This window comes from Hippopotamus amphibius, chromosome 6 (genome assembly GCF_030028045.1).
Source record: "Hippopotamus amphibius kiboko isolate mHipAmp2 chromosome 6, mHipAmp2.hap2, whole genome shotgun sequence".
NCBI lineage: Eukaryota > Metazoa > Chordata > Mammalia > Artiodactyla > Hippopotamidae > Hippopotamus > Hippopotamus amphibius.
This window is the reverse complement of record NC_080191.1, coordinates 160,828,433-160,851,524: the sequence shown is the minus strand read 5'-3', so window position 1 is coordinate 160,851,524 and position 23,092 is coordinate 160,828,433. Positions and strand designations below refer to the sequence as shown.

At 40.1% G+C, this 23,092-nt stretch overlaps 1 protein-coding gene across 4 annotated transcripts in view; it reads left to right on the top strand.

The window, feature by feature from the left end:
• The window catches only part of IGF2BP2 (insulin like growth factor 2 mRNA binding protein 2), a 158,279-nt gene that overhangs the window by 101,053 nt on the left and 34,134 nt on the right, over positions 1-23,092 (top strand). For 2 of the 4 annotated variants that reach the window (XM_057740066.1, XM_057740068.1), the window contains exons 3-7: positions 9,888-9,936; positions 11,657-11,708; positions 15,702-15,765; positions 17,788-18,060; positions 20,083-20,217. In XM_057740066.1, coding sequence (XP_057596049.1) covers positions 9,888-9,936; positions 11,657-11,708; positions 15,702-15,765; positions 17,788-18,060; positions 20,083-20,217 — 573 coding nt within the window. Of the gene's footprint in view, positions 1-9,887; positions 9,937-11,656; positions 11,709-15,683; positions 15,766-17,787; positions 18,061-20,082; positions 20,218-23,092 lie in introns of all 4 variants that reach the window. The other 2 variants (XM_057740067.1, XM_057740065.1) reach the window with 1 other exon arrangement.

Genomic DNA, 23,092 nt, shown 5'->3' with positions numbered 1-23,092 from the left:
AAGGAAAAGGACAGATTTGAGTGCTGTTTGGAGAACTCAAGAAAACAATTTTTTGAAAATGAGTTGGAGAGATGCTGAAAGGATGGCGCAGTTGTTGGTGACTAGGCATGTGGCTGCCTTTGCCTTGATAAAGATGGTTTTGTATTTACCCTGCGCCACACAAGGAGAACGTTTATATACTCAGATTGTAACTCACGTTGTACCAAGCTTATATATGTTTTTTATCTGGGCTCAAAATATGACATGTAAATATTTGTTTTTACCCTGGTTAGTCTTAGTTCCAGATAATGAATTGAGGGCCTATGAGGGTAACTAATCACCTCATTAGAAACACAGTTTGGTTTTGTTAACTGCAGTCTTCATCACAACACAGTAAAATGCTTTCCGTTCTTACATGGTTCAGATCTTGAAAAGCTGGAAGCTGGCTTTGAGATCTTTCACTCACAAAGACTCAGCCTGACCTCTCAAGGCCTCGCTCTCCTCGATCCAAGTGCATGTTCGTACGTGGGCGCACCTGAATGTCCTTTCCTTCCGAGAACTTTGTCACCTGTTTGGGATTCACCCCCACCCTTGTCCGTTCAGTAATCCGTATTTCTCAGGCAGGCTTCTCAACTCCGTCTTGCCCCGTGAGGCTCAGCACAGTGCTGCCAGGGGCCCGCAGTAACGCGCGAAGGCCTGTTAGGCGCGCAAGCTCGCCGTCCTGGGCCGGGAGAGCTGTCAAGCCAGGAGTCAGCTGATCCGGTGAAGGCGTTCGCTAGTTAATACCGTCATTGCCCTCTCTGAAGGGCATTTATATGAAGTAAATTCTTCTGAGGAGCAAAGAGTGAACCACTATAGTGAAGTTTCCAAAATAACCCTTCCTGGGAGAGAGGTTTTGGGTCAGAGTCTACAATGAGGTTGACAGTGAGAGGGAAAACCTACCAATCTATTCCTAAGACTCATTTTCCTAGGATTTGCTTGAGGTGGCACAGTTTGTCCAAAATTCATTGAACTGAAATATGTACATGAAATGTAAATTTTGTTATAGGTGACTTGACAATTCCAGAGTGACATTTCATTTGTTTGTTTGTTTTTGGCTGCACTGGGTCTTCGTTGCTGCGCACAGGCTTTCTCTAGTTGCGGTGAGCAGGGGCTACTTCGTTGCGGTGCACGGACTTCTCATTGAGGTGGCATCTCTGGTTGCAGAGCACAGCCTCTAGGCGCGTGGGCTTAGTAGTTGTGCCATGCAGGCTCAGTAGTTGCAGCACACAGACTTAGTTGCTCCACGACATGTGGGATCTTCCCAGATCAGGAATTGCCCCCGCATTGGCAGGTGGATTCTTAACCACTGCACCACCAGGGAAGTCCCAGAGTGACATTTTAAAAGCAAAGATTTAAACTTAATAGACCACAGTCAAAAACACTGCTCCCCTGCTGTGAGACTGGACAGGGGATTCATCAATACCTCAGTTTACTTATCTGAAAGTGAGGATAACAGTCCCTACTTCGTATGTAGGGGAGTGGTAAAGTTTAAATGGGATGCTTAGCACCATTAATGTAAGTAAAAAATGTGGTTTGGGGAAAGCTTCTTGCTAAAAACACTGTGACAAATGTGTTGGGTGTCTCTCTGAAACTTTAACAAACTCATCAAATAATTAACTTGAGATAGCATTCAAGGAAGCCCATGGAGAAATCCTAGTAAAGCTGGAGCTAAAACTGTATTTCTTTCTCTCTGTTGTCACAAAATGAGTTAACAAGGTGGTATGGTAGATGGGAAAGATGGTATTATTTGTAGGAAATTGTGTACAAACCTTAATAAGACTGGTCACAGTTTTCCTATGTCAGGTGTTTGTTTTGTTTTCTTTTTTTGAAAATACTAAAGATGTCTTGACAAAGAAAAATAAGTATTTTCCCTGAATAAGTATTTAGATTTTTAGTCTCCCTTCAGTTCAAATATTTCTGTTTACTGCTACTTTAGTAAAAGGATTCCCCTTCACTGAAAAACTGAATCTGAATCAAAAAAGAGAAGTCTTAGATATTGACTTCCTTTTTTAAAGAGCTAAAATATTGAATCTCAGGAATTTGATTATCTACTTCACTAGAACAGTGTATGGTGGTTTCAATCTACAGTCAAGCATACTGATTGCCTATAACAGGAGATGATTTTAACCTTTCTAAAACGTTTGTAGAATCCTGCAGTTGGAATGAAATTCAATGGCCATTTAATGCAAATTGTACTCATTGTACCTGACCCGTTAGGGAAACTCTTTCACCATCTTGCCCGGGAGTAGCAGCCTGACCTGTCTTCTCACAAACATCTCATCATCATCTGATTATCTCATTGACTCTTCTCTTTTCTGCTTCTACCTCTTTCAAGAACAATTAAGAATCCCTAATGTTTTCCTCAAGAGGGAAGTCTGGAATTGTGTTGGCACCCTCTTAAAAAGTCAAGGCCTCTTTGAGAGGGGCTCGGAGGTAAATGAGTAAGTTACAAACTCTCAGACTATCACTTATCATATTCACTGATTTCTTTTCTGTGCCGTTCCAGCAGTGGACTTTCAAGAGGTCCTGTCTCTAAATTCTCATGAAACATGAGTGTGTTCAGGCCACTTGGGGGTTTATGGTTTTGTGGACATGAGTTTATAGAGCAAGGGAATTTACTGGGTTCATGAGTGCACTTCTTCTGGCTCAAAACCATTTGTAGCAGGACACCAGAATAATATCTGATTTAATCCTTTTATGATTTGGCCCATAGCACTGCTAGTATTCACAAGGACTTTACTCTGATCACATGTTTTTTTCTCCTTAAAAAAAACCCTAAAACCTCTTTTTCACTTTTTAACAGTTTTTGTGTTGAAAGCACTTGGTTTTCTAATAACTATAATCATACGTTTATTTTAGATTCCATAGAGGCAGAGGCAATTGTTCTTAATAATTTTGTTACTTTTTGTTACAAATTTGTAACAGTTAGGTTTATTGACTTTTTAAAATCATGCCCTATGCCGCTGGGGGGGGTGGGGGGGAGGGATTACTGTAAAAGATAGTTGAGTGCTGAGTAGATTGGCCGTGACTATCACCAGTGATTCATTTGCTTCCGTGATTCATTGCTAGCCTTAGGTCCTAGTTCAATTTAGCACAGGATGTCCCTTGTACAGAATGTCCAGAAGTTTTAAGGGGAACTTTAAGGACTAATGAGGAATGGGAAGGAGATAAAGTGCCTCAAACACTTACTAATGAGGGCATGGGCTGCAGGGGAATCTGATCATAGCACTAGAGGAGGGGGTGTGGCCGGCAGCTCTGGTGGTTTCAGCCTTGGCTTTGCCACTGTCCTTGGAGTCAGTTAGCCCACCTGCCTCTAGATAATGCACATTCCATGGTGCTTTGATTTCCTTCCAAGATGAGAGCCATGTGTCATCTGATGGAGCTCAAAATTGCTGTGGAAACAGATGGGACCTAGTTGGGTAGAATCTCTCATTGAATCCCAGAGGACTGTTTTATAGGATCCTTTTGCTTCCTTTGTTGCTTCCCTTGCCCAGTTTTTCTGGAGATCTTCTGATCCTTGGCTTACCTAATTTTTCAAATGGGATCTGAGATCCTTTGAGCTGGGGGTCCACATTGTATGTTAATTGTCTTCTCTACTCAAGCCCCCAGTGTGGTCAAGGACTAGAGTTCCCAAGGTGACTGATCAGACTTGTGGTTAATTGACCTGTATGCCTAAAAACTATGGCAATATCCACCTCACACGCAAGCAGGCGTTTCTCTCTCTCTCTCTCTCACACACACATACACACACACACACACACACAGGTATGGGGTGGTTCTTCAAAATCACAGAGATACCTTGACAATTAAATATGATTTTACTTCCCCAGCTGATTGCCCAGCTATTTTAAGCAACAAATTCTATCATACGAAATAATTTCTGCCAGGTCCTTGAAATTCATAACAATGGACATCTAGTTGTTGTTTTTTTTTATATATAAATTTATTTATTTATTTTATTTATTATCTGTGTTGGGTCTTCGTTGCTGCACATGGGCTTTCTCTAGTTGCTGCAAGTGGGGGCTACTCTTCATTGCTGGCTCCTCGTTGTAGTGGCTTCTCTTGTTGTGGAGCACAGGCTCTAGGTGCATGGGCTTCAGTAGTTGCAGCACATGGGCTCAATAGTTGTGGCTCACGGGCTCTAGAGCACAGGCTCAGTAGTTGTGGCACATGGGCTTAGTTGCTCCATGGCATGTGAAATCTTCCCAGAGCTGGGCTTGAACCCATGTCCCCTGCATTGGCAGGCAGATTCTTAACCACTACACCACCTAGGAAGTCCGGATATCTAGTTTTATCTGAAATTCACTCAGAGCTTTCTATTTCCTCTGGGCATCTACAGTACAAAGATAATAACATATTCGTAAAAAGTACCCTGAGGCACTTATATGTTGAAGAGCCTTAGGTGAGCTACAGTTAAGTTTTTTTGTTGTTGTTTGTAGTTAAGATTTGATAGTCTACATGTATATACTGTTGTCACTAATTAACCAGAATATAGAATCCATCAAAGTGGCCAGTTCCTCACCCAAGCAAAATAGCTGTAGGGCTATATTATTCTTTTCCTGGATGTGTAGAGGCTAAGCTTCTTGCCCTTTTCCACCGAACACACTTAACTTACTTGAATATGAAAGTGGGAAATTCTGAGCTCTTGAATCCCAAAGCCTTGGGGAAAGAGTCTGTGTGTCTATATTAATAGCTTGACTGCAGGTCTTAGTCTGTTTTCAGTTAAAATTAAAAAAAAAAAAAACCAAAGTCATGTTACTTACTCTTGTTTTTAAAGTGGATTGAGTGTTTTGAAGGCTCGGACCTGGCACGCATATAAACTAAAGTGTGACAAATTATTTTAGGTGGAAGGGTAAGAGCCCAAAGTTTAGCACAGTTGCTGGGGCAAGAGAGTTTAAAGATAAAGATATGAGGAATGGGGCAGTAACAGGCTCATGAATGGGAATTTAGACGTGGTGACAGGAAGTCATTCACAGAAGGCAGAAGCAACCAGTCGTATTTGTGTTTCAGAAAGTCGCTAAGTGTGGGATGCATGGGAGAGGAGGGAAATGGAAGCTCGTCGGCTGGCCAGCTAGGAGCTGGATGTAATGGTTCTGGGCAGTGAGGACGAGAAATGTCAATTATGTATATTTAGAGAAGCTTGATTTCTAAAATAAAGGAACTGTGAGATTTTTCTTTTTTTCTTTTTTTAAAGGAACAAAGAACTATTTTCTTAAAACCAATCACTTTCCTAAGTTATTGTGTAAATTTGGCTTGTTTGCAAGCAAGGCACACTTTTATGGATTTCAAAGGGAGAAAGACCCACATTTGTTGTTCAAGACTGAGCTGAACGCTGGGTTTCTTCTCTGAAGGAAAGAGGGGAAAGAAGTCTTCCCTCTCCCCTTTACTACCTGGCAAAGGAGAAGAGGACAGCCTGTGCCCTCGCGGGTAGGGTCCAAAAGGTCCGCGTCATAAACAGACTACAGCCAGCGATAGCAGTGCTTTTCCCAGCCCCCCGAGTTCCATGTTCTCTTTTTCTGCTATGCTCTTGGCCCCTTGCTGGACAGGAGACTAGTAAACAAGAAGCCTGTCCTTGAGGAAATTTTCAATCCAGCGAGGGGACCAGCGCCAGCAGATAAGTAATTATAGCAAAGAGGGAGCTGTTATAAAAACTTACGAGTACAGGGCTTCCTAGGTGGTGCAGTGGTTGAGAATTTTCCTGCCGATGCAGGGGACACGGGTTCGATCCCTGGTCCAGGAAGATCCCACGTGCCGCAGAGTAGCTAAGCCACACACAGTAGCTAAGTGCACCACAACTATTGAGCCTGTGCTTTAGAATCCGCAAGCCACAACTGTTGAGCCCATGTGCTGCAACTACGGGAGCCCATGTGCTGCAACTACGGGAGCCCATGCGCCTAGAGCCCGTGCTCCACAACAAGAGAAGCCACGGCAATGAGGAGCCCACGCACCACAACGAAGAGTAGCCCCCACTCACCGCAACTAAAAAGAAAGCCCACACACAGCAAAAAAGACCCAACACAGCCAATAAAATAAATTAAAAAAATAAAATAAAATAAAAAATACAACCTTTAAAAACAAAACAAAACCAAACCTAAGAGTACATAGAAACCACTCTTTTTTGGGGATGTCGTAGAGTTGCCTGCAGGTGTGAGCTGGATTTTGAAGTGCACACAGACATCCCTCTCAGGAGAAAAGGGGTCGGGCATCCTGGGTTCCCTGACAAGAAGGCACAGTGTCCAAATGATGCCATGGGAGTTAGCAGATCCCAGAGATCCTGGTCAGTCCTGATCCTGACAGACAGTCCCTCAGGATGTTCTCCCAGATGACCTGACTGAGCTCCAACTGAATGGATTCTAGTGCAGAGATCTCCATTTCCCCTTTTCAGTTCTCAGTTCTTTTTCTTCCTTTCCATCCTGGTCTAAGTTTAGAGATATGACACACTAGCTTTTTAGATATGGTTTCTTCTAGAATCCATTTCCTTAACTGATTGCCTGATGTGCAGTCCTTGCACGAGATATTACAGGGGAGCATCATTATTTTAGATCTGTTCAGTTAGCATTTGGGATCATCTGGACTGTTCAGAGTTTGATTTTTATTTATTTTTTTAATTTATTTATTGGCTGCATTGGGTCTTCGTTGCTGCTGCGCAGGCTTTCTCTAGTTGCAGTGAGCGGGGGCTACTCTTTGTTATGGAGCATGGGCTTCTCACTGTGGTGGCTTCTCTTATTGCAGAGCATGGGCTCTAGGTGCTCGGGCTTCAGTAGTTGTGGCACATGGACTCAGTAGTTGTGGCACACGGGCTTAGTTGCGCCGTGGCATGTGGGATCTTCCTGGACCAGGGCTCAAACCCGTGTCCCCTGCATTGGCAGGCAGATTCTTGACCACCAGGGAAGCCTGAATTTGATTTACACACTGTGAAGAAAGGGGTTTGCCAAATAAATAAATACTCTGTTAAATAAGATTTCAAGAGGGATATCTAACCTATTGATAATTATGGAGAAAATAAAGTTTTGTTTTGTTTTTTTAAAGCAGGTTCCAGGATACTTTAAAAAGATGAATCTTTTCTCTTCATGAAAGCAGCCCTAGTACGAGTTTTCATTGTTAATTTTTTAAAGCAAGTAAGACATGAACACATTGTCCTTTTTTAAAAAAGCAAGCAAGACATTAGCAGCTAAAGTAAAAAGTAAATGTCCCAACCAAAGGTTTGTAGTTACCTTTTTCTGTGTATTTACATATATATACACTTAATTATATGTAGCTTTGTTTTGTGCTCTCACAAAACAGGATCAACCTAATTTGTAATTAATGCTCATCTTACAACATTATGCCTTGAAGAGAGTCCTATGACCATGGACATATGTCTACTTGATTCTTTTTGACAACTGTGTAATGTTCCATAGTATGGCTATACTATGATTTACTTATTCATCTCCCTGCTGGTAGATATTTAGATCATTTGCATTCTTTGTCATAACAATGCAACAGTATCTGTCTTTATTCAAATCTTAGTGTCTGTGCACAAATTTTTTCCCATAGGATTTCTATCAATAAATTCTTGGTTAGCAGTTGGAGTCAATGTTTATTTATACTTGGAGATAACAAAAATATTTTTCTTTAGAAATATTTGATTTTCTTGCACATTGTGATGCCTTTTCTATAAATAGTTAAGCTTGTGACATCCTTTGTGGAGCATTCTGTGTAGCCACTGTATGGGATGGTGTCAGCAGTTTTATTATGAATTCTTGCCAAAGACAGTGTCAGGAATGAGCCTTCGTAGCACAGAAGTAGAAATTGGTTCTTGGTTCCTTTTTCTCCTTCCTATCCCGAGACAAGATTAGAGGTTCTACAGAATGGCTTGTATAGACATTTAGGCAGCTCTGGTAAATTATGAATGCATTCTCATTTTTTAAAAATGACAAGACAGAAGTAGTATATGGGATCTAGAACAGAGGGATTGGTCCCCCTTAATTTAATAAAAATGATCTGAGAGAACAGGAGCCTCTCAATTCCTTTATTGTTTGTTTGTTGTTTCCTCTGTGTACTTTTCTCTGTGTCTCTCTCCTTTTTTGTCTCTGCATGAATTGTAACATTTCTTTCTGTGGCTATTGCCATGGAGAAATGTGTGGCTGCATATAGCAACTATTTGATATCTCTGGCACAAGAAGGAAAGGAAAAGTAATGGGGATACATTCTGGCCGCCACAGCTCTTCTCTAGCAACCCGCAAAGGGGATATTTATGGGATTTCAGTGCCAAGCTCTTACATTGAAGTGACCTCTTTAATATTTAAATGTTGATTTGTATTTTCTTTCTGGGATCTAACATGTTCTCCAAAAATAGAAAAATTCTTATCTTCGTATTTCTGATTTTTCTATCTAATTTTAACACGTAAGTAAAAACAAGAAATGATCTTAGGGCTTCCCTGGTGGTGCAGTGGTTAAGAATACACCTGCCAATGCAGGGGACATGGGTTCGAGCCCTGGTCCGGGAAGATCCCACATGGCACGGAGCAACTAAGCCCGTGCACCACAACTACTGAAGCCCACACTCCTAGAGCCGGTGCTCCTCAGCAAGAGAAGCCACCGAAGTTAGAAGCCCGCTCACCACAACTAGAGAAAGCCCGTGCACAGCAACAAAGACCCAACATAGCCAATAAATAAATTAATTTTTTTTAAGTTTTTTTTTTTTTTTTTAAAGAAAATGCTCTAAATCACTCAAAGTTATCAGATGTCTTGGAAAAAGAGAAAAATCTTCTGGATAAAAAGTCAGGAGGAGGCCCAAATATCCATCAATAGGGGATGGGTTAGGTGCACTTTGGTACATCCAAGTAGCGTAAAACAGAATGAGGATGCTCTCTACCAATGTAGAAAGATCTTCAGGATATTACTGTTAAGTGAAAAAAAAAAACAAGATTCAGTGTGTGTAGGATATGCAAATGTTTCTGTAAGAAAAGGTGAAAATAGGAATGTATATTTGTATTTACTAGTATTTGCATGAAGAAACTGAAGGTTACACAAGCAACGAGTAAGACTTTTTATGGAATACCTCTTTAAAGTGTCCCAAGTTTTGAATTAAGACTGTATTACCTACTAGAAATAAAAATAATTTTTTAAAAGGAAGTTCTACATTGTTAGGTAAGACAAGATCCTGTTTAAGCCTGCTGTATATGTGACTCCACCTCTCATGTTTGAGTCTGAGTACCTTTTGGGGTAGGGTCACTTGCAAGACTATATATTTTGAGGAGGAAGGGAATAATTCTATAATTAGAACATGTATGGCAATTTAAATCCTAACTGTTTTGTTAGGAAATTGAAAATGCAGATTTGCATCTAAACTGTTTTTTTAGCTTGTTCAGTCTTCTTGGATTTGTTCTTTATTTTTTTCCTCCAAGTAATTGAAAGTTTTAAAACAAGCTGCCCTTTTTTTTCCTCTTTTAATTTTCTAACTGAAGTAAATTTACAATATTATGTTCGTTTGAGGTGTACAGCATAGTGATTCAGTTTTTTGTGGGTTTGGTTTTTTGTTTGTTTGTTTGTTCTGTAGATTATATTCCATTATAGCTTATTACAAGATGTTGGGTGTAATTCTCTGTGCTATACTGTAGGGCATTATATAATGATAAAGGGATCAATACAAGAAGAGGATGCTACACTCATTAACATATACACTTCCAATATAGAAGCGCCTAAATATATGAAGCAAATACTAACAGACATAAAGGGTTTGAAATTGATGATTGGCGTAAAACAAAATGTTCTTGATTCACAATCAAAATCCCTTGCTGATGTCTTGGTGAACACGGTGAGAAAGTGAACTCAAACTGTGCTCTTAAGCCTGTTTGTTGTGTCTGTGCTTTTATTTTTTACAGGAGCAGGAAAATTCAGATTCGAAACATCCCTCCTCACCTGCAGTGGGAGGTAGGCCAATGTCATTTCTGTGTTTACTAGCTTGCTCTCTTTCCTCGTTTTACTTTTTAGTGGGTTAATAAGCAGTTTTCTCCCTTTTTCATAGTTCTGTTTCACATTTGGGAATTAGAGGTCCCCAGACTTTCCCTTCTTCGGTGCCCTAAAGTGCATGATCTGCCCTGAGTTCGGGGTCGGATTTGTCCCTCTCATCATGTAGGGTGTACACTTCCATCCCTTATGTTCTGTCTTCTTGGGAACCAAGCACCAACAGACAGACTGTGAAGCAAAATATATATACCTTGCTTGTGGTTTTTATCCCATGATTTTATAAAAGATTTTTACCTTTCTAAATTATGATTTGGGGAAACAGAAAATAAATGGAAAACCAATAAGAAAAGAAGGTTCTTCGTTAGTTTGAGCAAATTTTTTTGTTTATTTTGAATTAGTTGCTGTGAATAAGTTAAGACATATTTTCTCAGTTGTAACACTTCTTACAAGTTTGTTACCTTGAAACAAAATAAGATAGACTATGAGGGGTGGCCTTATTGCATTATTGAAAAACGTACTGCTGCATGTTCCCCAACACAAACAAAATCAAAATAGCCTTAAAGGAAATAGGATTTTTTTTTAAGATCTTTATTGGAATATAATTGCTTTACACTCTTGTACCAGCTTTTGAGGTACACCAAAGTGAATCAGCTGTATTTATACACATATCCCCATATCCCTTCCCTCCCGTGACTCCCTCCCACCCTCCCTGTCCTGGCCCTCTAAGTCATCACCCATCATGGAGTTGATCTCCCTTTGTTATACAGCAACTTCGCACTAGCTATCTATTTTACATTTGGTAGTGTATATATGTCAGTGCTACTCTCTCTCTTCATCCCAGCTTCCCCTTCGCCCCCCATCCCCCAACCCCGTGTCCTCAAGTCTGTTCTCTACATCTGCATCTTTATTCTTGCCCTGTCAATGGGTTCATCAGTACCATTTTTTTAGATTCCATATATATGAGTTAGCATACAGTATTTGTTTTTCTCTTTCTGGCTTACTTCGCTCTGTATGACAGTCTCTAGGTCTATCCACCTTATTACAGATAGCTCAATTTCATTCCTTTTTATGGCTGAGTAATATTCCATTATATATATGTACCACCTCTTCTTTATCCATTCATCTGTTGATGGGCATTTAGGTTGCTTCCATGTCCTGGCAATTGTAAATAGTGCTGCACTGAACATTGTGGTACATGTTTCTTTTCGGATTATGGTTTTCTCTGGGTATACGCCCAGTAGTGGGATTACTGGGTCATATGGTAGTTCCATTTTTAGTTTTCTAAGGAACCTCCAAACTGGGAAACAGGATTTTTTGTCTCACATTTTTATTACTTTAAAAGAAAAAAACTTTTTGTTTTGGAAAATTTTGAACATATTTATATTTAATTGCTTTGTAAAATAAGGGGATCCCTAAATGAAAACTGAAGGAAAAATGGTTAAGTCTTCCAGGAAGGAGAAGCGATCTCTGTATGTTATTCTGCTTCTCATTTTAAAAGCAGCAAGTAGGTTTCAACCACCGTGATGAATGTGATTGTTAGCAATTACTAACACTCTGAAACTCTGCTGTGTGTCCTCAGTGAACAAATTACTTGGGAGCCAGTAAGCAAATGAAAGTCCTGTACATTTGTTCAGTTCTAGCTGTTTTTAATGGAAGATTCTGACAGTGAAGCTTCTTTTTTCAGGTGTTGGATGGACTTTTGGCTCAGTATGGGACAGTGGAGAATGTGGAACAAGGTAATAAGTGACGAAATTAGCCTGCTGAATTTTGAGAGCGATATTACCTATTACCATGGGCAAATAATAGGTCCAAATTCCTTTGAAGCAAGCTTCCTGGAGTGTATGTTTGTATATCTGTATGTGAGAGATGTCTGTATCCATCTATCTATATCAGTTTTTTCAAAGAATGGTTTTTAGGCTATTTTTCTTATACTCTGTAATGTACTTAAGCACTGGACAGATGTCAGGGTGGGGGAAACTTAATTCACTTGGAATTAACTGGATTTACACAATTACAACTTTCCTCTTCCTCATTAAGAACAACATATCCCTTATGTCTTGGACTGAGTGTTTCTCAAGGTGTAGGACTCCTACACTAGAATCACCTGGAGTGCCTAGGAAAATGCAGATTCCTAGGGCTCACCATAGTCAGACCTACAAAGTAAGACTTTCTGGGGGAAGAAGTCATGAATCTGTATTTTAAACAAGCACCCCCAAGTGATTTTTGTGTATAGTTATTTGAGAGCCTCTGTCTTAGGAACAATGTTGTAAATCCCCAGAAAATACATATTCTTTTCCCTGCCGCCCTTATTTTTATCTTCTAAAATATGAAGTGCTGTGATTTTTAAAGAAAAAAAAAAGGGGTACCTGAGTTAATATCTTATATAGCTGTTTAAAGAGTTCCTGAAAAGTAGATTCCAAGCTCCTGATGGGACAGACAGTAAGATGTGATAAAGATTATTTTTGCGTTGACCTAAAGAGCAGAACATGAATTAGGTCACTTACTGACTGAGAGCCCTTGTAAAAGTCATTTAACCTTTCTGGCTCAGTTTCCACAGGTATATAATGGGAAGAGGGGCACCCAGAGAGAACCTGAATAAATATTTACAGACAGTGGAGTCATACATAATTGTTAAAGTTCACTTAGGAAAAATCACAGAGAATCCATTTTCTCATATGCAGTCTGTTCTGCTAGTATAATTAACATAATAGTTTTAAAGCAGTAATTATGCAGATGCTCTCCACTCCTGAATGTTAAAAATACTGTTAGTGCGGGGAGGGTGGGGGGGACTCGAGGTGGAGGGAGTCAAGGAAGGGAGGGAATACGGGGATATGTGTATAAAAACAGATGATTGAACCTGGTGTACCCCCCAAAAAAAAATAAAAATAAAAAAATTAAAGTAAAAATACTGTTAGTCGATTTCATACTGCTGACTGCCTATGCCCAAAGGTGAAGGGAAAGAGCTCAGAAAGAAGACGTGATTTACAAGGATTCTGTTTTCTCAGTTCTTGATATTTCCCTCGAATGGAAAAGAAGACATTCTAATAAGGATTGGATATAGTAGGCAAGATGACCTTCCAGACATGAACCTGTAAAAGTTACTAAGACCATGTTATAAACTGAGGACGGTGCCACGCAAGGAAGAAGTACTCCAGGTCCTAGGCAGCAGTTCACAGCTCCAAGGGCACCTGTGCCCTGAGAGCACCCAGTTTCTAGCTGCCTCACAACTACAGGATAGAAGTGCTGGGCTGTTGTTTTGTTCTGTTTCATAGGTGATTCCTGATTCAGCAGGGAAACATCTTCAGTAGAATTTTAAGAAGCTTTATAGAGCTTTCATGTCCAATGAAATAAAGTATTTGAATGGAGCTCCGTTCTTCCCAGAATCATAGGTCTGATTTCCTGAAGACAGACATCTTTGAAGAACAATGAGTATGACTAAGGAATGAGAACCAAACCTGAGAATCTGAGACTTCTCGTGGATAGCTTTATTCAGGAGGTTCAAACCTAGCCCTTTCTCCCTCTTTTGGGAGTCTCCAGCCTCATCTGGAGCACTACAAAGTACAGATGTGAGACCTCGTAGCATTCAGTGTGTCAACACTGAGAGAGGATGGCTGTGGGCTGTACATCCCCTGTTTTGCAATGTGAGGACCACTCTGTGTATTAGAGAGCAAGGCCAAGGCAAGGCCTGGGCTCAGCGCTGGCAGCATGTAAATCTCAGTGGCAGTTCCTTCCTGAGGATTATGCATCCCCTCACCATAAAGGCTGCAGCTATTTTGTAGTTATTGAATAACAGTGATCTTTAGGGGCTTCCTAGGTGGCGCAGTGGTTGAGAATCCACCTGCCAGTGCAGGGGACACGGGTTCGATCCCTGCTCCAGGAAGATCCCACGTGCCGAGGAGCAACTAAGCCTGTGCGCCACAACTATTGAGCCTGCGCTTTAGAGCCCCTGAGCCACAACTATGGAGCCCATGTGCTGCAACTGCTGAAGCCCACGCGCCTAGAGCCTGTGCTCCGCAACAAGAGAAGCCACGGCAATGAGGAGCCCGTGCACCACAACAAAGAGCAGCCCCCACTCCCTGCAACTAAAAAGAAAGCCTGCGCAGAGCAAAAAAGACCCAACACAGCCAATAAAATTAATTAATTAATTTAAAAAAAAAAACAGTGATCTTTAACCTTTTTGAGAATCGTATGGAAATTATAAGCCAGAAAAATCCACATACTTATGAACTTGAATATTTTCAGGGAAGTGGGAAGGGTGAGCATAGAATTCTTGGAGCTCTAACATGGATTCAAGATTACGAATCCTGGGACTTCCCTGGTGGTCCAGTGGATAAGACTCCACGCTCCCAATGCAGGGAGCCCCGGGTTCGATCTGTGGTCAGGAAACTAGATTCCACATGATGCAACAAGAGCCCACATGCCGCAATTAAAAGAGCCTACATTCCACAACAAAGATGCTGCATGCAACAGTGAAGAGCCCACGTGCTACAACTAAGATCTGGCGCAGCTAGCGATCAGTCAGTCAATGGGTGGGTGGGTGGGTAGGTAGGTAGGTAGGTAGATAGATAGATAGATAGATAGATAGATAGATAGATAGATAGATAGATAGATAGATAAAGAATCCCTGCACTATAGGGTTTTATGATTACTTTGAAAAGTAGCTCTATCTATTGTGGTTTTCTTGAATTATCCTCAGCTTAATGTTGTTAATTCCAAGTCTCCCAATAGCTTAAATGCTTTAGTGGGGGAGGGTTTGATTTAGTTATGTTTACTGGTTTGGGGGAAACCAGTATTTTTGGTTTAAGTTTACTGACTTAGATTGAGAAGGTTTTGTCTTGCCTTTTGAATTCATTTCTAATGTTTGACTTTGGAAGAAGAGGCAAGCAATTGTGAATCAAGATAAGCCAACTCACAAGAGTGATCCCTTAATAGCCACTCTTAGAGTTTATGTGTTCTCCTCTTCAGCCACATGGGTTGGAGTTGTCAGTTTTCTTTATTCATTGTACACAGTTGCTAGATTTAACTCACACACACAGTCAAGGAGTTTGGTCAGAGGGGAACAGAAATTGTGATAGTTCAACCTTATCCATGAATGAAGAATTAAAATTAAAATACTTTCTAATTATTTTATACATATGTTCAATTATTTAAAAATAAATGCAAATTATAGCAGTTAAAACTGTTAGTGGTACAATAAATTGATACAAACTTCTAGGAGAGTAATCTGAAAATAATCATTAAAAAGCATTACGTTCTTTGACCCAATTATCTTTCTTCTAAATTACCCTAAAAAAAAGTAATTCAGAAGAACACAAATCAAGTGATATTTGCAACAATGGTGATTTTTATCAACAATATTCAGAATAGCAAATACTGAGAACAACCCATTTGTCAACAGCTAAGGAATGATTAGGCAGAAATCATGGCATGTTTACTTGCTGCAATTTTATGTAGGCATTAAAAATGAAAAATCCAAAGAAAATGTGCATATACATATACACATGCAAAAAGTGTTGATAAAATAAGTGAAAATGTAACTTTGAGTTGTATATGCAATTGACTACAAATTACTGTGAATGCACCTGAATAAAGATAGAGATTCAAATAACTCTGAGAGGTAGGGCAGTGAGGTCTTTTGTGCATTTTTCTCTAAATAAGTCTATTTACATTTAGCCAGAGTGTGACAGCTTTTTTTTTCTATGACAGTGTAGTTTTTGCTTCTTTCCTAGTCAACACAGACACAGAAACTGCCGTTGTCAACGTCACATATGCAACAAGAGAAGAAGCAAAAACGTAAGTGGATTTGGGCTTATTTCCCTTTAAATTTGGATGGGAGGTGGGTGGAGCTTGTCTCAATTCCATTGAGTCCTGTGTTTATAAACCTTCTCTGAAAAGATGCAGATCTTTGACACAGCAGTGGAGCCCCATGGCATTTATACCAGGGTGTCTGTTTGTTGATTGTACAGAGCTTTTTATCTTGAAAAGTGTTGAGCTTTGGCATCAAAACCGAGGTGGGAGCTATATCTTGATATAGTCAGGAGTAGAGGGCACCACATCTGTGGCACAGTTGCCCTAGAGTCTGCTTTGACAACCACCGGGAGCCACTTTCACCTGGAGCTTCCTCCATGCACCGTGAGGACGAAGCCCAAGCCTGTTTCTAGCCATACTCATTGAATGGATGCTGAAACTTCATTTTCCCTCTATGAACATTAAAAGGGGGATCCACCTCAATGACATCAGCCCAAGGGAGCATTGTCATCTAGGAGTGGTTCATCAAAGAATGCCTGGCTCGGATTCTTTTTTCTACTCACATTCACCTCCTAATCCCACTCATGGCTACATTGCTTCAGTGATGGCTAATTGTGAGCTTGGCCATTAATACACATGGGACTGAATTTTTTTAAAAAACAACGAAAACAAGTTCCTTTTGGTAGAAGGTCCATGAAGTGCCTGTCAGTCATCGTAACTAGAATAATGGTCACGTGAGCTCATGCTTTTATGCATGTGGCGTAACATCCATATTGGGTATACATCCCAAGATTATAGTTTTATTTCTTTTTCACGGTCTCCACACCCATGCATATATAGTTAACTCATTCTCATACCACTAGTTTTCAAAATGTTAATTTTGCATTGAAAAAGGCAATAGTCATTTGCTGTTCACTTTTGCACACATATGTAAGCAGGACACCTATACCAGCAACTCACCTTTATAGCTCTTGTTCAGTTGCTACTTAGGTAGGATCTCTGTACATGATGTCACTTTGTTGTTTTTATTGAATTCAAAAAGTGCTGCTTTGTAATAAATTTACAGACCCTAAACAGAAACCTTGTAGGAGAGAGTTAATTTTTTCACATGCTGCCAAAAACATGTGAAAAAATTGTTCATTTCATGTGTAGTTTTTAAGATGCAGTAGTGGAATTTATCAAATTGATAAATCTTTTAAAATAATAATACTTTGTACTTCTGAGGATTCAAGGAAACAAATGCTCTCTTAACTGCTGTGGGATAGTAAATGTTGAAACCTTTCCAGAAGGACACTGAGTGTATCGATACTTAAGATGTTAAAATTCTGCCTACTCTCTGACCCAGCAGCTCCATTAGGAATTTGTCCTGTGTGCAAAGTTATAGTTGCAAAGATGCCCATGAAAAAACAGTGTATGCGATGGTAAAAGATTAGAAGCATACATATATGTATATAAAACATTAGCGAATCAGATGCAAAAATGATTGCAAATCAATAGAATGTTAAACAGCCAGTAAAAATTAAATTACAGGATATTAAATCACTTGGAAAAATATTTTCAGTATTAACTATTTTTAAAGGTTATAAAGTATTATGTATGGTATTAATCCATTTGTATAAATAATAATATATTTCTATTTAAGAAAGATATAGGATGAACTAGGATGTTTTTCTTATTCGTGCTTATCTGCTTCTGAATTTCCAATAATAACCATGTATTATGATTAAAACTTTTTCAAAAAGAGACAACTTTAAGCCGATATTTACAAAGAGTTTTTTGATAACAGGGATGCAGCCTTGAATGGTTAAAAAAAAAAAAAAAAAAAAGGCAGAATGGCACATTGTATATCAAGTCTGACCAGGCCTGTACATTGTAATTACTGGTTTAATTGTTGACTCCCAGCTCAGAGGGAGCAGAGATGGCGTGTGTCTTGCTCACCGCTGCATCCTCAGTGCACTCCCACAGGACACTAGTAAAGGAGAGTGAATGAACCGGTCCCCTGACCCTGGGGGGGTCTTCTCCAACACTGCTCTCTAACAAAGCTCACTTGCCCCTGCTGCCTTTCAGAGCCATCGAGAAGCTCAGCGGGCATCAGTTTGAGAACTACTCCTTCAAGATTTCCTACATCCCGGATGAAGAGGTGAGCTCCCCTTCGCCCCCTCAGCGAGCCCAGCGCGGGGACCACTCTTCCCGGGAGCAAGGCCATGCCCCCGGGGGCTCTTCTCAGGCCAGACAGATTGATTTCCCGCTGCGGATCCTGGTCCCCACCCAGTTTGTCGGTGCCGTCATCGGAAAGGAGGGCTTGACCATAAAGAACATCACTAAGCAGACCCAGTCCCGGTACGTGCCTCCGGGGCTTCCTTTGCTTCCTTCTGAGGGGTCCCCTGAGTGCTGGCGGGTCCCGGCCGTTCCCGGGGTGCTCTTGCTTGCATCAGCAGTGGGGGGCTGTGTGTATGGGGCGATGGCGTCTTTAAACAGAACTGCTAACAGACTAACGCAAAGCCCAGGGGCTTTCAGGAGCTTTCATGCCAGTGACCTAAAGGCCATACCCTGAAACACTAATAAGTTCATAAAAAAAAGGTACTAATGACCTCCTAGTCAAGAATTGTTCTCATAACCTATCTGATGCCTGTGAATACGTCTATGTATTTTTAAAACGACAGAGCTATGGGGCTGAGTTTTATGGGGTCTTAGAACCCACTTATCTTAGCGCTTGCCGCCTCTCCTGAGTCAGAGCCCCGGGTGGTAGTCATTCTTTGAGACCACCTAGGGAGTCTCACAAATAGCTACATAAAGGAAACAGGTGAGTCACTGTTCCATTGGACAAGAAATAAAGTGCCTTAGCCTTACGTTTAGTTTTCTGTCTGTCTAAGGAGACTGAATTGGTAGAGGGAGTTGTAGTGGATAAAGTGATTTGTGAGGTTGTTGATTTTTGTACGTTCATGAGACCACAGCATGATGTAATGAACAAAGCACAGGAGTTGGAAACAAAGACCCTTGTTCAAGTTTTACCACTTAATAGCTATGTGATCTTAGGAAAAAAGTTAAGCTCTCTGAGCATCAGTTGCTTCTTCTGTAAGCCAGGAGTATTGTGCGAATTAGGATGGTCAGGCAGATTGAATGAAATAATTACTATGAAAGCACTTAAATTACAAAGCACCAAATTACTGATAAATATTAGTTATTTACATGCCTAATGCATTTTATTCAGATCATTGAGTGTCTTGCAACCTGAAAGAGAAAACACTGTTTTCTTCAACGTTTCTAAGTTACTTCCAAATAATGGATGCTTCTATGAGTCCCAGAGTTTAAAATCATAGGGGTGAAATGATGAGATAGTGGAGAGGGGGAGTACTATGTGATGTTTCCTTTATTTTAAAATCAGCCCCCCTTTTCCCTCTAAGTTTTCTTCTCTTCTCTGAGAAAGTGATTTTTATTTGTATATCTTCTTGTTCCAAAAATTATTTAAAGTGGCTTTAAAAATGCAGCGAGTTTAGGGACTTCCCTGGCGGTCCAGTGGTTAAGACTCTGCGCTTCCATTGCAGGGGGCGTGGATTCAATCCCTGGTCAAAAAAATAAAATAAAGTAACTTTTAAAAAATCATTTTAAAAAATGCAGCAAGTTTAAATAGAAGTGAGGTTAGTTCTCAAAGTGTATGCCCATTTTTTTTTTAGAAATAGGCCAAAGACTTGGATTTGGGCTTTCTAACAGCCAAAGTAAAAAGGGATACAATCAATTTTGTGATTTTGAAAGTTAACAAAAACAAGTAGAGCCACAACTACCCAAAGAAGTCTGATAAAGTCATCAAGCTTTTGAGCCATTAGTTTTAAGAGCCTGGAAGAAGGCAGGCTGCCAGTGGCAAGGAAACCAAAAACTTAGGCAGAGAGGGGCATGCCTCTGCTTTCTATCCCCACTCAGATATAGAAAGCTTGCTTGAATTTGGTGTTTAAAGTTGGATTAACATATGGCTTTTAAAAGCTGCAATCGGTTCAGAGACCGGCACTGTGCCAATGTACAGTATTATCCTGCTCACTTCACTTCTAAGATCGTTTGAAAGACTACACAGAATACTTCATTTACCCAAACTGGCTTCATTACCACGTTGGCTTGGTGCCTTTGTCCAATAGCACTCCTGTAAGAAATATTCCCTTCTCAGTGGAGCTGCAAAGAATTTAGGTTTGGTACAAGACCCCCTGCACTGCTTGCTGCCTTCTTGGAGGATGGCATTGGTTGCAAACATGCTGGTGACACTTCCTTGTCTGTCTGTGTCCTTGCTGTATGTTGGCCGGTGCGAAGCATTCTTGGTACTAGGATCCAGTCCCAGATGACGTTGTGCTATGGCTCCCGGTTCTTTTCCTGCAGGGTAGACATCCATAGAAAGGAGAACTCTGGGGCCGCAGAGAAGCCTGTCACCATCCATGCCACCCCAGAGGGAACCTCTGAAGCATGCCGCATGATTCTTGAAATCATGCAGAAAGAGGCTGATGAGACCAAACTGTAAGTTTGTACACAATGCACAGACCACTCAGCAGGAAAAAAAAAAAAGATTCATTTTTATATTCATTTAGCCCAGGGAAGTTTTAAAAAGCTGTAAATCTGTTTCTTAGTAAAGGGAGCAGTGGGAAGATTATTTTTCAGAAATTTATTCCCGAAGAGAATACAGTGGAAAATGGTACTTTTATATGTATAATATGGCTGTTTCTCTACTTGTATATTTCTCTTGGTGATCCTAATTCTTCCATCACTCACTGGTAATAGTTACGGGTAGGAACATACAGACCCGTGCTGTCCAGTGCCATGCAGTGATGGAAATGTTCTGTATCCACACTGTCCAACACGATAGCCACCAGCCACGTGTTGCTGTTGAGTCCTTGAAATGTGACTAGTGCAGTGAAGAACTGAATATTGTATTGTATTGTATTTATTTACTGGCTGTGTTGGGTCTTAGTTGTGGCGCGTGGGTTTTCTCTTCCCTGGTTGTGGCGCGCAGGCTCCAGGGTGCGTGGGCTTTGTAGTTTGCGGTACACAGGCTCTCTAGTTGAGGTGCACGAGCTCTGTAGTTGTGGCGTGCGGGCGTAGTTGCCCCGCGGCATGTTGGATCTTAGTTCCCTGACCAGGGATCAAACCTGCATCCCCTGCAATGGAAGGTGGATTCTTTGCCACTGGACCACCAGGGAAGTCCCTGAATATTTTATTTTGATCCGTTCAGACTTAAATAATCACATGTATGGCTAATGGCTATGATATTGGACTGGGTATATATAGAGTGTACATTTCATCAAAACCATCATTTACTGTGCTGGAAAAGGGTTTTGTTACCATGCTCCTAAGCCACCTGCACTCTTAAAGTTTGATTATGTTTCCTTACATAGTGAGTGGCTACGTTATTCTTCTTTTTTCTGTCTCCCCCTGTCCATTTCTTTTACAAAATACTTCTTAGGGTTCTTGAATGTTGTACCAATTTGAATGACAAATACAATTCTTAGTAACTTGTGAATTTAGTAATATAAATTTATTAATTCGTATTATAAACAAATTAATGGTGATGGAGTAGACATAATAAAAAAGGCTTTGTGTAAGTTTGGCAAGATCCACTTATAGGTATGTGTGGCAGTTTTATACAGAAGCAGTGAGGGATGAATTGAATATAAAACTAATTTAGCAAACAATGTCAAATAATAGTGTTCCAAAACCAAGAAGATGAAAGTAGTTCTTAAAAGAAAAACATTGCAAATCTATTCTTAGATTTCATAAGGGACTCTAACCTTTCACTTAACTAATTAATTACTATTTGGGGCTTTTGAAACCCCCCAAATGCTGTGGCTTAATTTGAAGAAGCCCCTCCTTCATCTAAGTTATTGAAAACTTTATAAATGTTACCCTCCTTGGTCCTTTGACCTAGGTGTAAGCATCTTACAATTCTAAAGGGTGAAAAAGACTGATGTATAAATTGGAATTTTAAAGTATTCGTGTATAGCCAAGATAGAGTTTGAATGTCTTTGAAACACTTTTTTTTTTTTTTTTGAGTGCGGCACCGTGCTGAGCACTGTGCTGGGGTCTGAGGCTACAGCCCTAAACAAGATCCAGTTCCTTTTTGGTCCAGTGGGAGAGACATCTGCTAAGCAAATAATTACACCAGTAAGTAATTAAGCACAACTATGAGAAGTTCTACAGTGGAAAACAACTGCAGGTAACTGGAGGCCCTAATCAAGGTTTTAGGGGGATAAGCAGATTTAGGGATTTCAGAGAAGGCCTCCCTGTGTAAGTGACATTTAAGCTGAGCCCTGAGGAAGATAAGTAGGAGGTGGAGGATGGAGGAGAAGAGGATCCTAAACTTCCTTTTTATTCATTTACCAAATATTTACTGAGTACCTACTATGTCAGGCACTGTTCTACGTGCCCATGAACAAAACGGACAAAAAAAAACCCTGCCCTCTGTAAGTCACATTCTAGTGGAGCTTCTTCAAGAATCCATGTATTTTGAGGCAGTATTAATGCATCTGTTAGATGCTTTTGGTCTCAAGTAACAGAAAATATAACAAGTGGCTTAAGCAATAAGAAACAGTTATGATGTCACATAATTAGAAGTTCTTATGTGAGAGTGACTAAAAGGTCAGTTGAATCATAGACTCAAAGACCTGTGACTTTTCTTTCTGCTTTACCTTCTTCAGGATGTCTGATACTCCCCTCATGATGACAAGATGACTAGTGATTTCAGACCTTGGTTCCCCACAGAAAACTATTCAAAAGTTGAAAGAGAAGGCATCCTTTCATTGTTCCTTTTTTAAAAAAAAAAACATTTTTTTTATTGTGATTAAAAAAAAAAAAAAACACCTAACATAAAATTTACCATCTTAACCATTTTTAAGGGTAAAGTTCAGTAGTGTTAAGTGTATTCACATTATTGTGAAACAGATCTCCAGAACTTTTTGTCTTATGAAACTGAAACTGCCAGTTAAACAACTCCTCATTTCCCTCTTCCTCCAGCCTCTGGTAACTACCATTTTACTTTCTGGTTCTATGAATTTAGAGAACTTTAGAGAACTCAGATAAGTGGAATCATACAGTATTTGTCTTTTTGTGACTGGCTTATTTCAGTTAACATAATGACCTCAAAATGTATCCATGTTGTAGGATTTCCTTTTTTAGGGCTGAATAATATTCTATTGTGTGTGTACACCACATTTTGTTTATTTATTTATCCATTGATGGAGATTCGGGTTGCTTTTACCTCTTGGCTATGTGAATAGTGCTGTTTTGAATATGGGTGTGCAAATATCTTTTTGAGACCCCACTTTCAATTCTTTTGGATAGATACTGAGAAGTGAGGTTGCTGCATCATACAGTTGTTTTATTTCCAATTTTTTGAGGA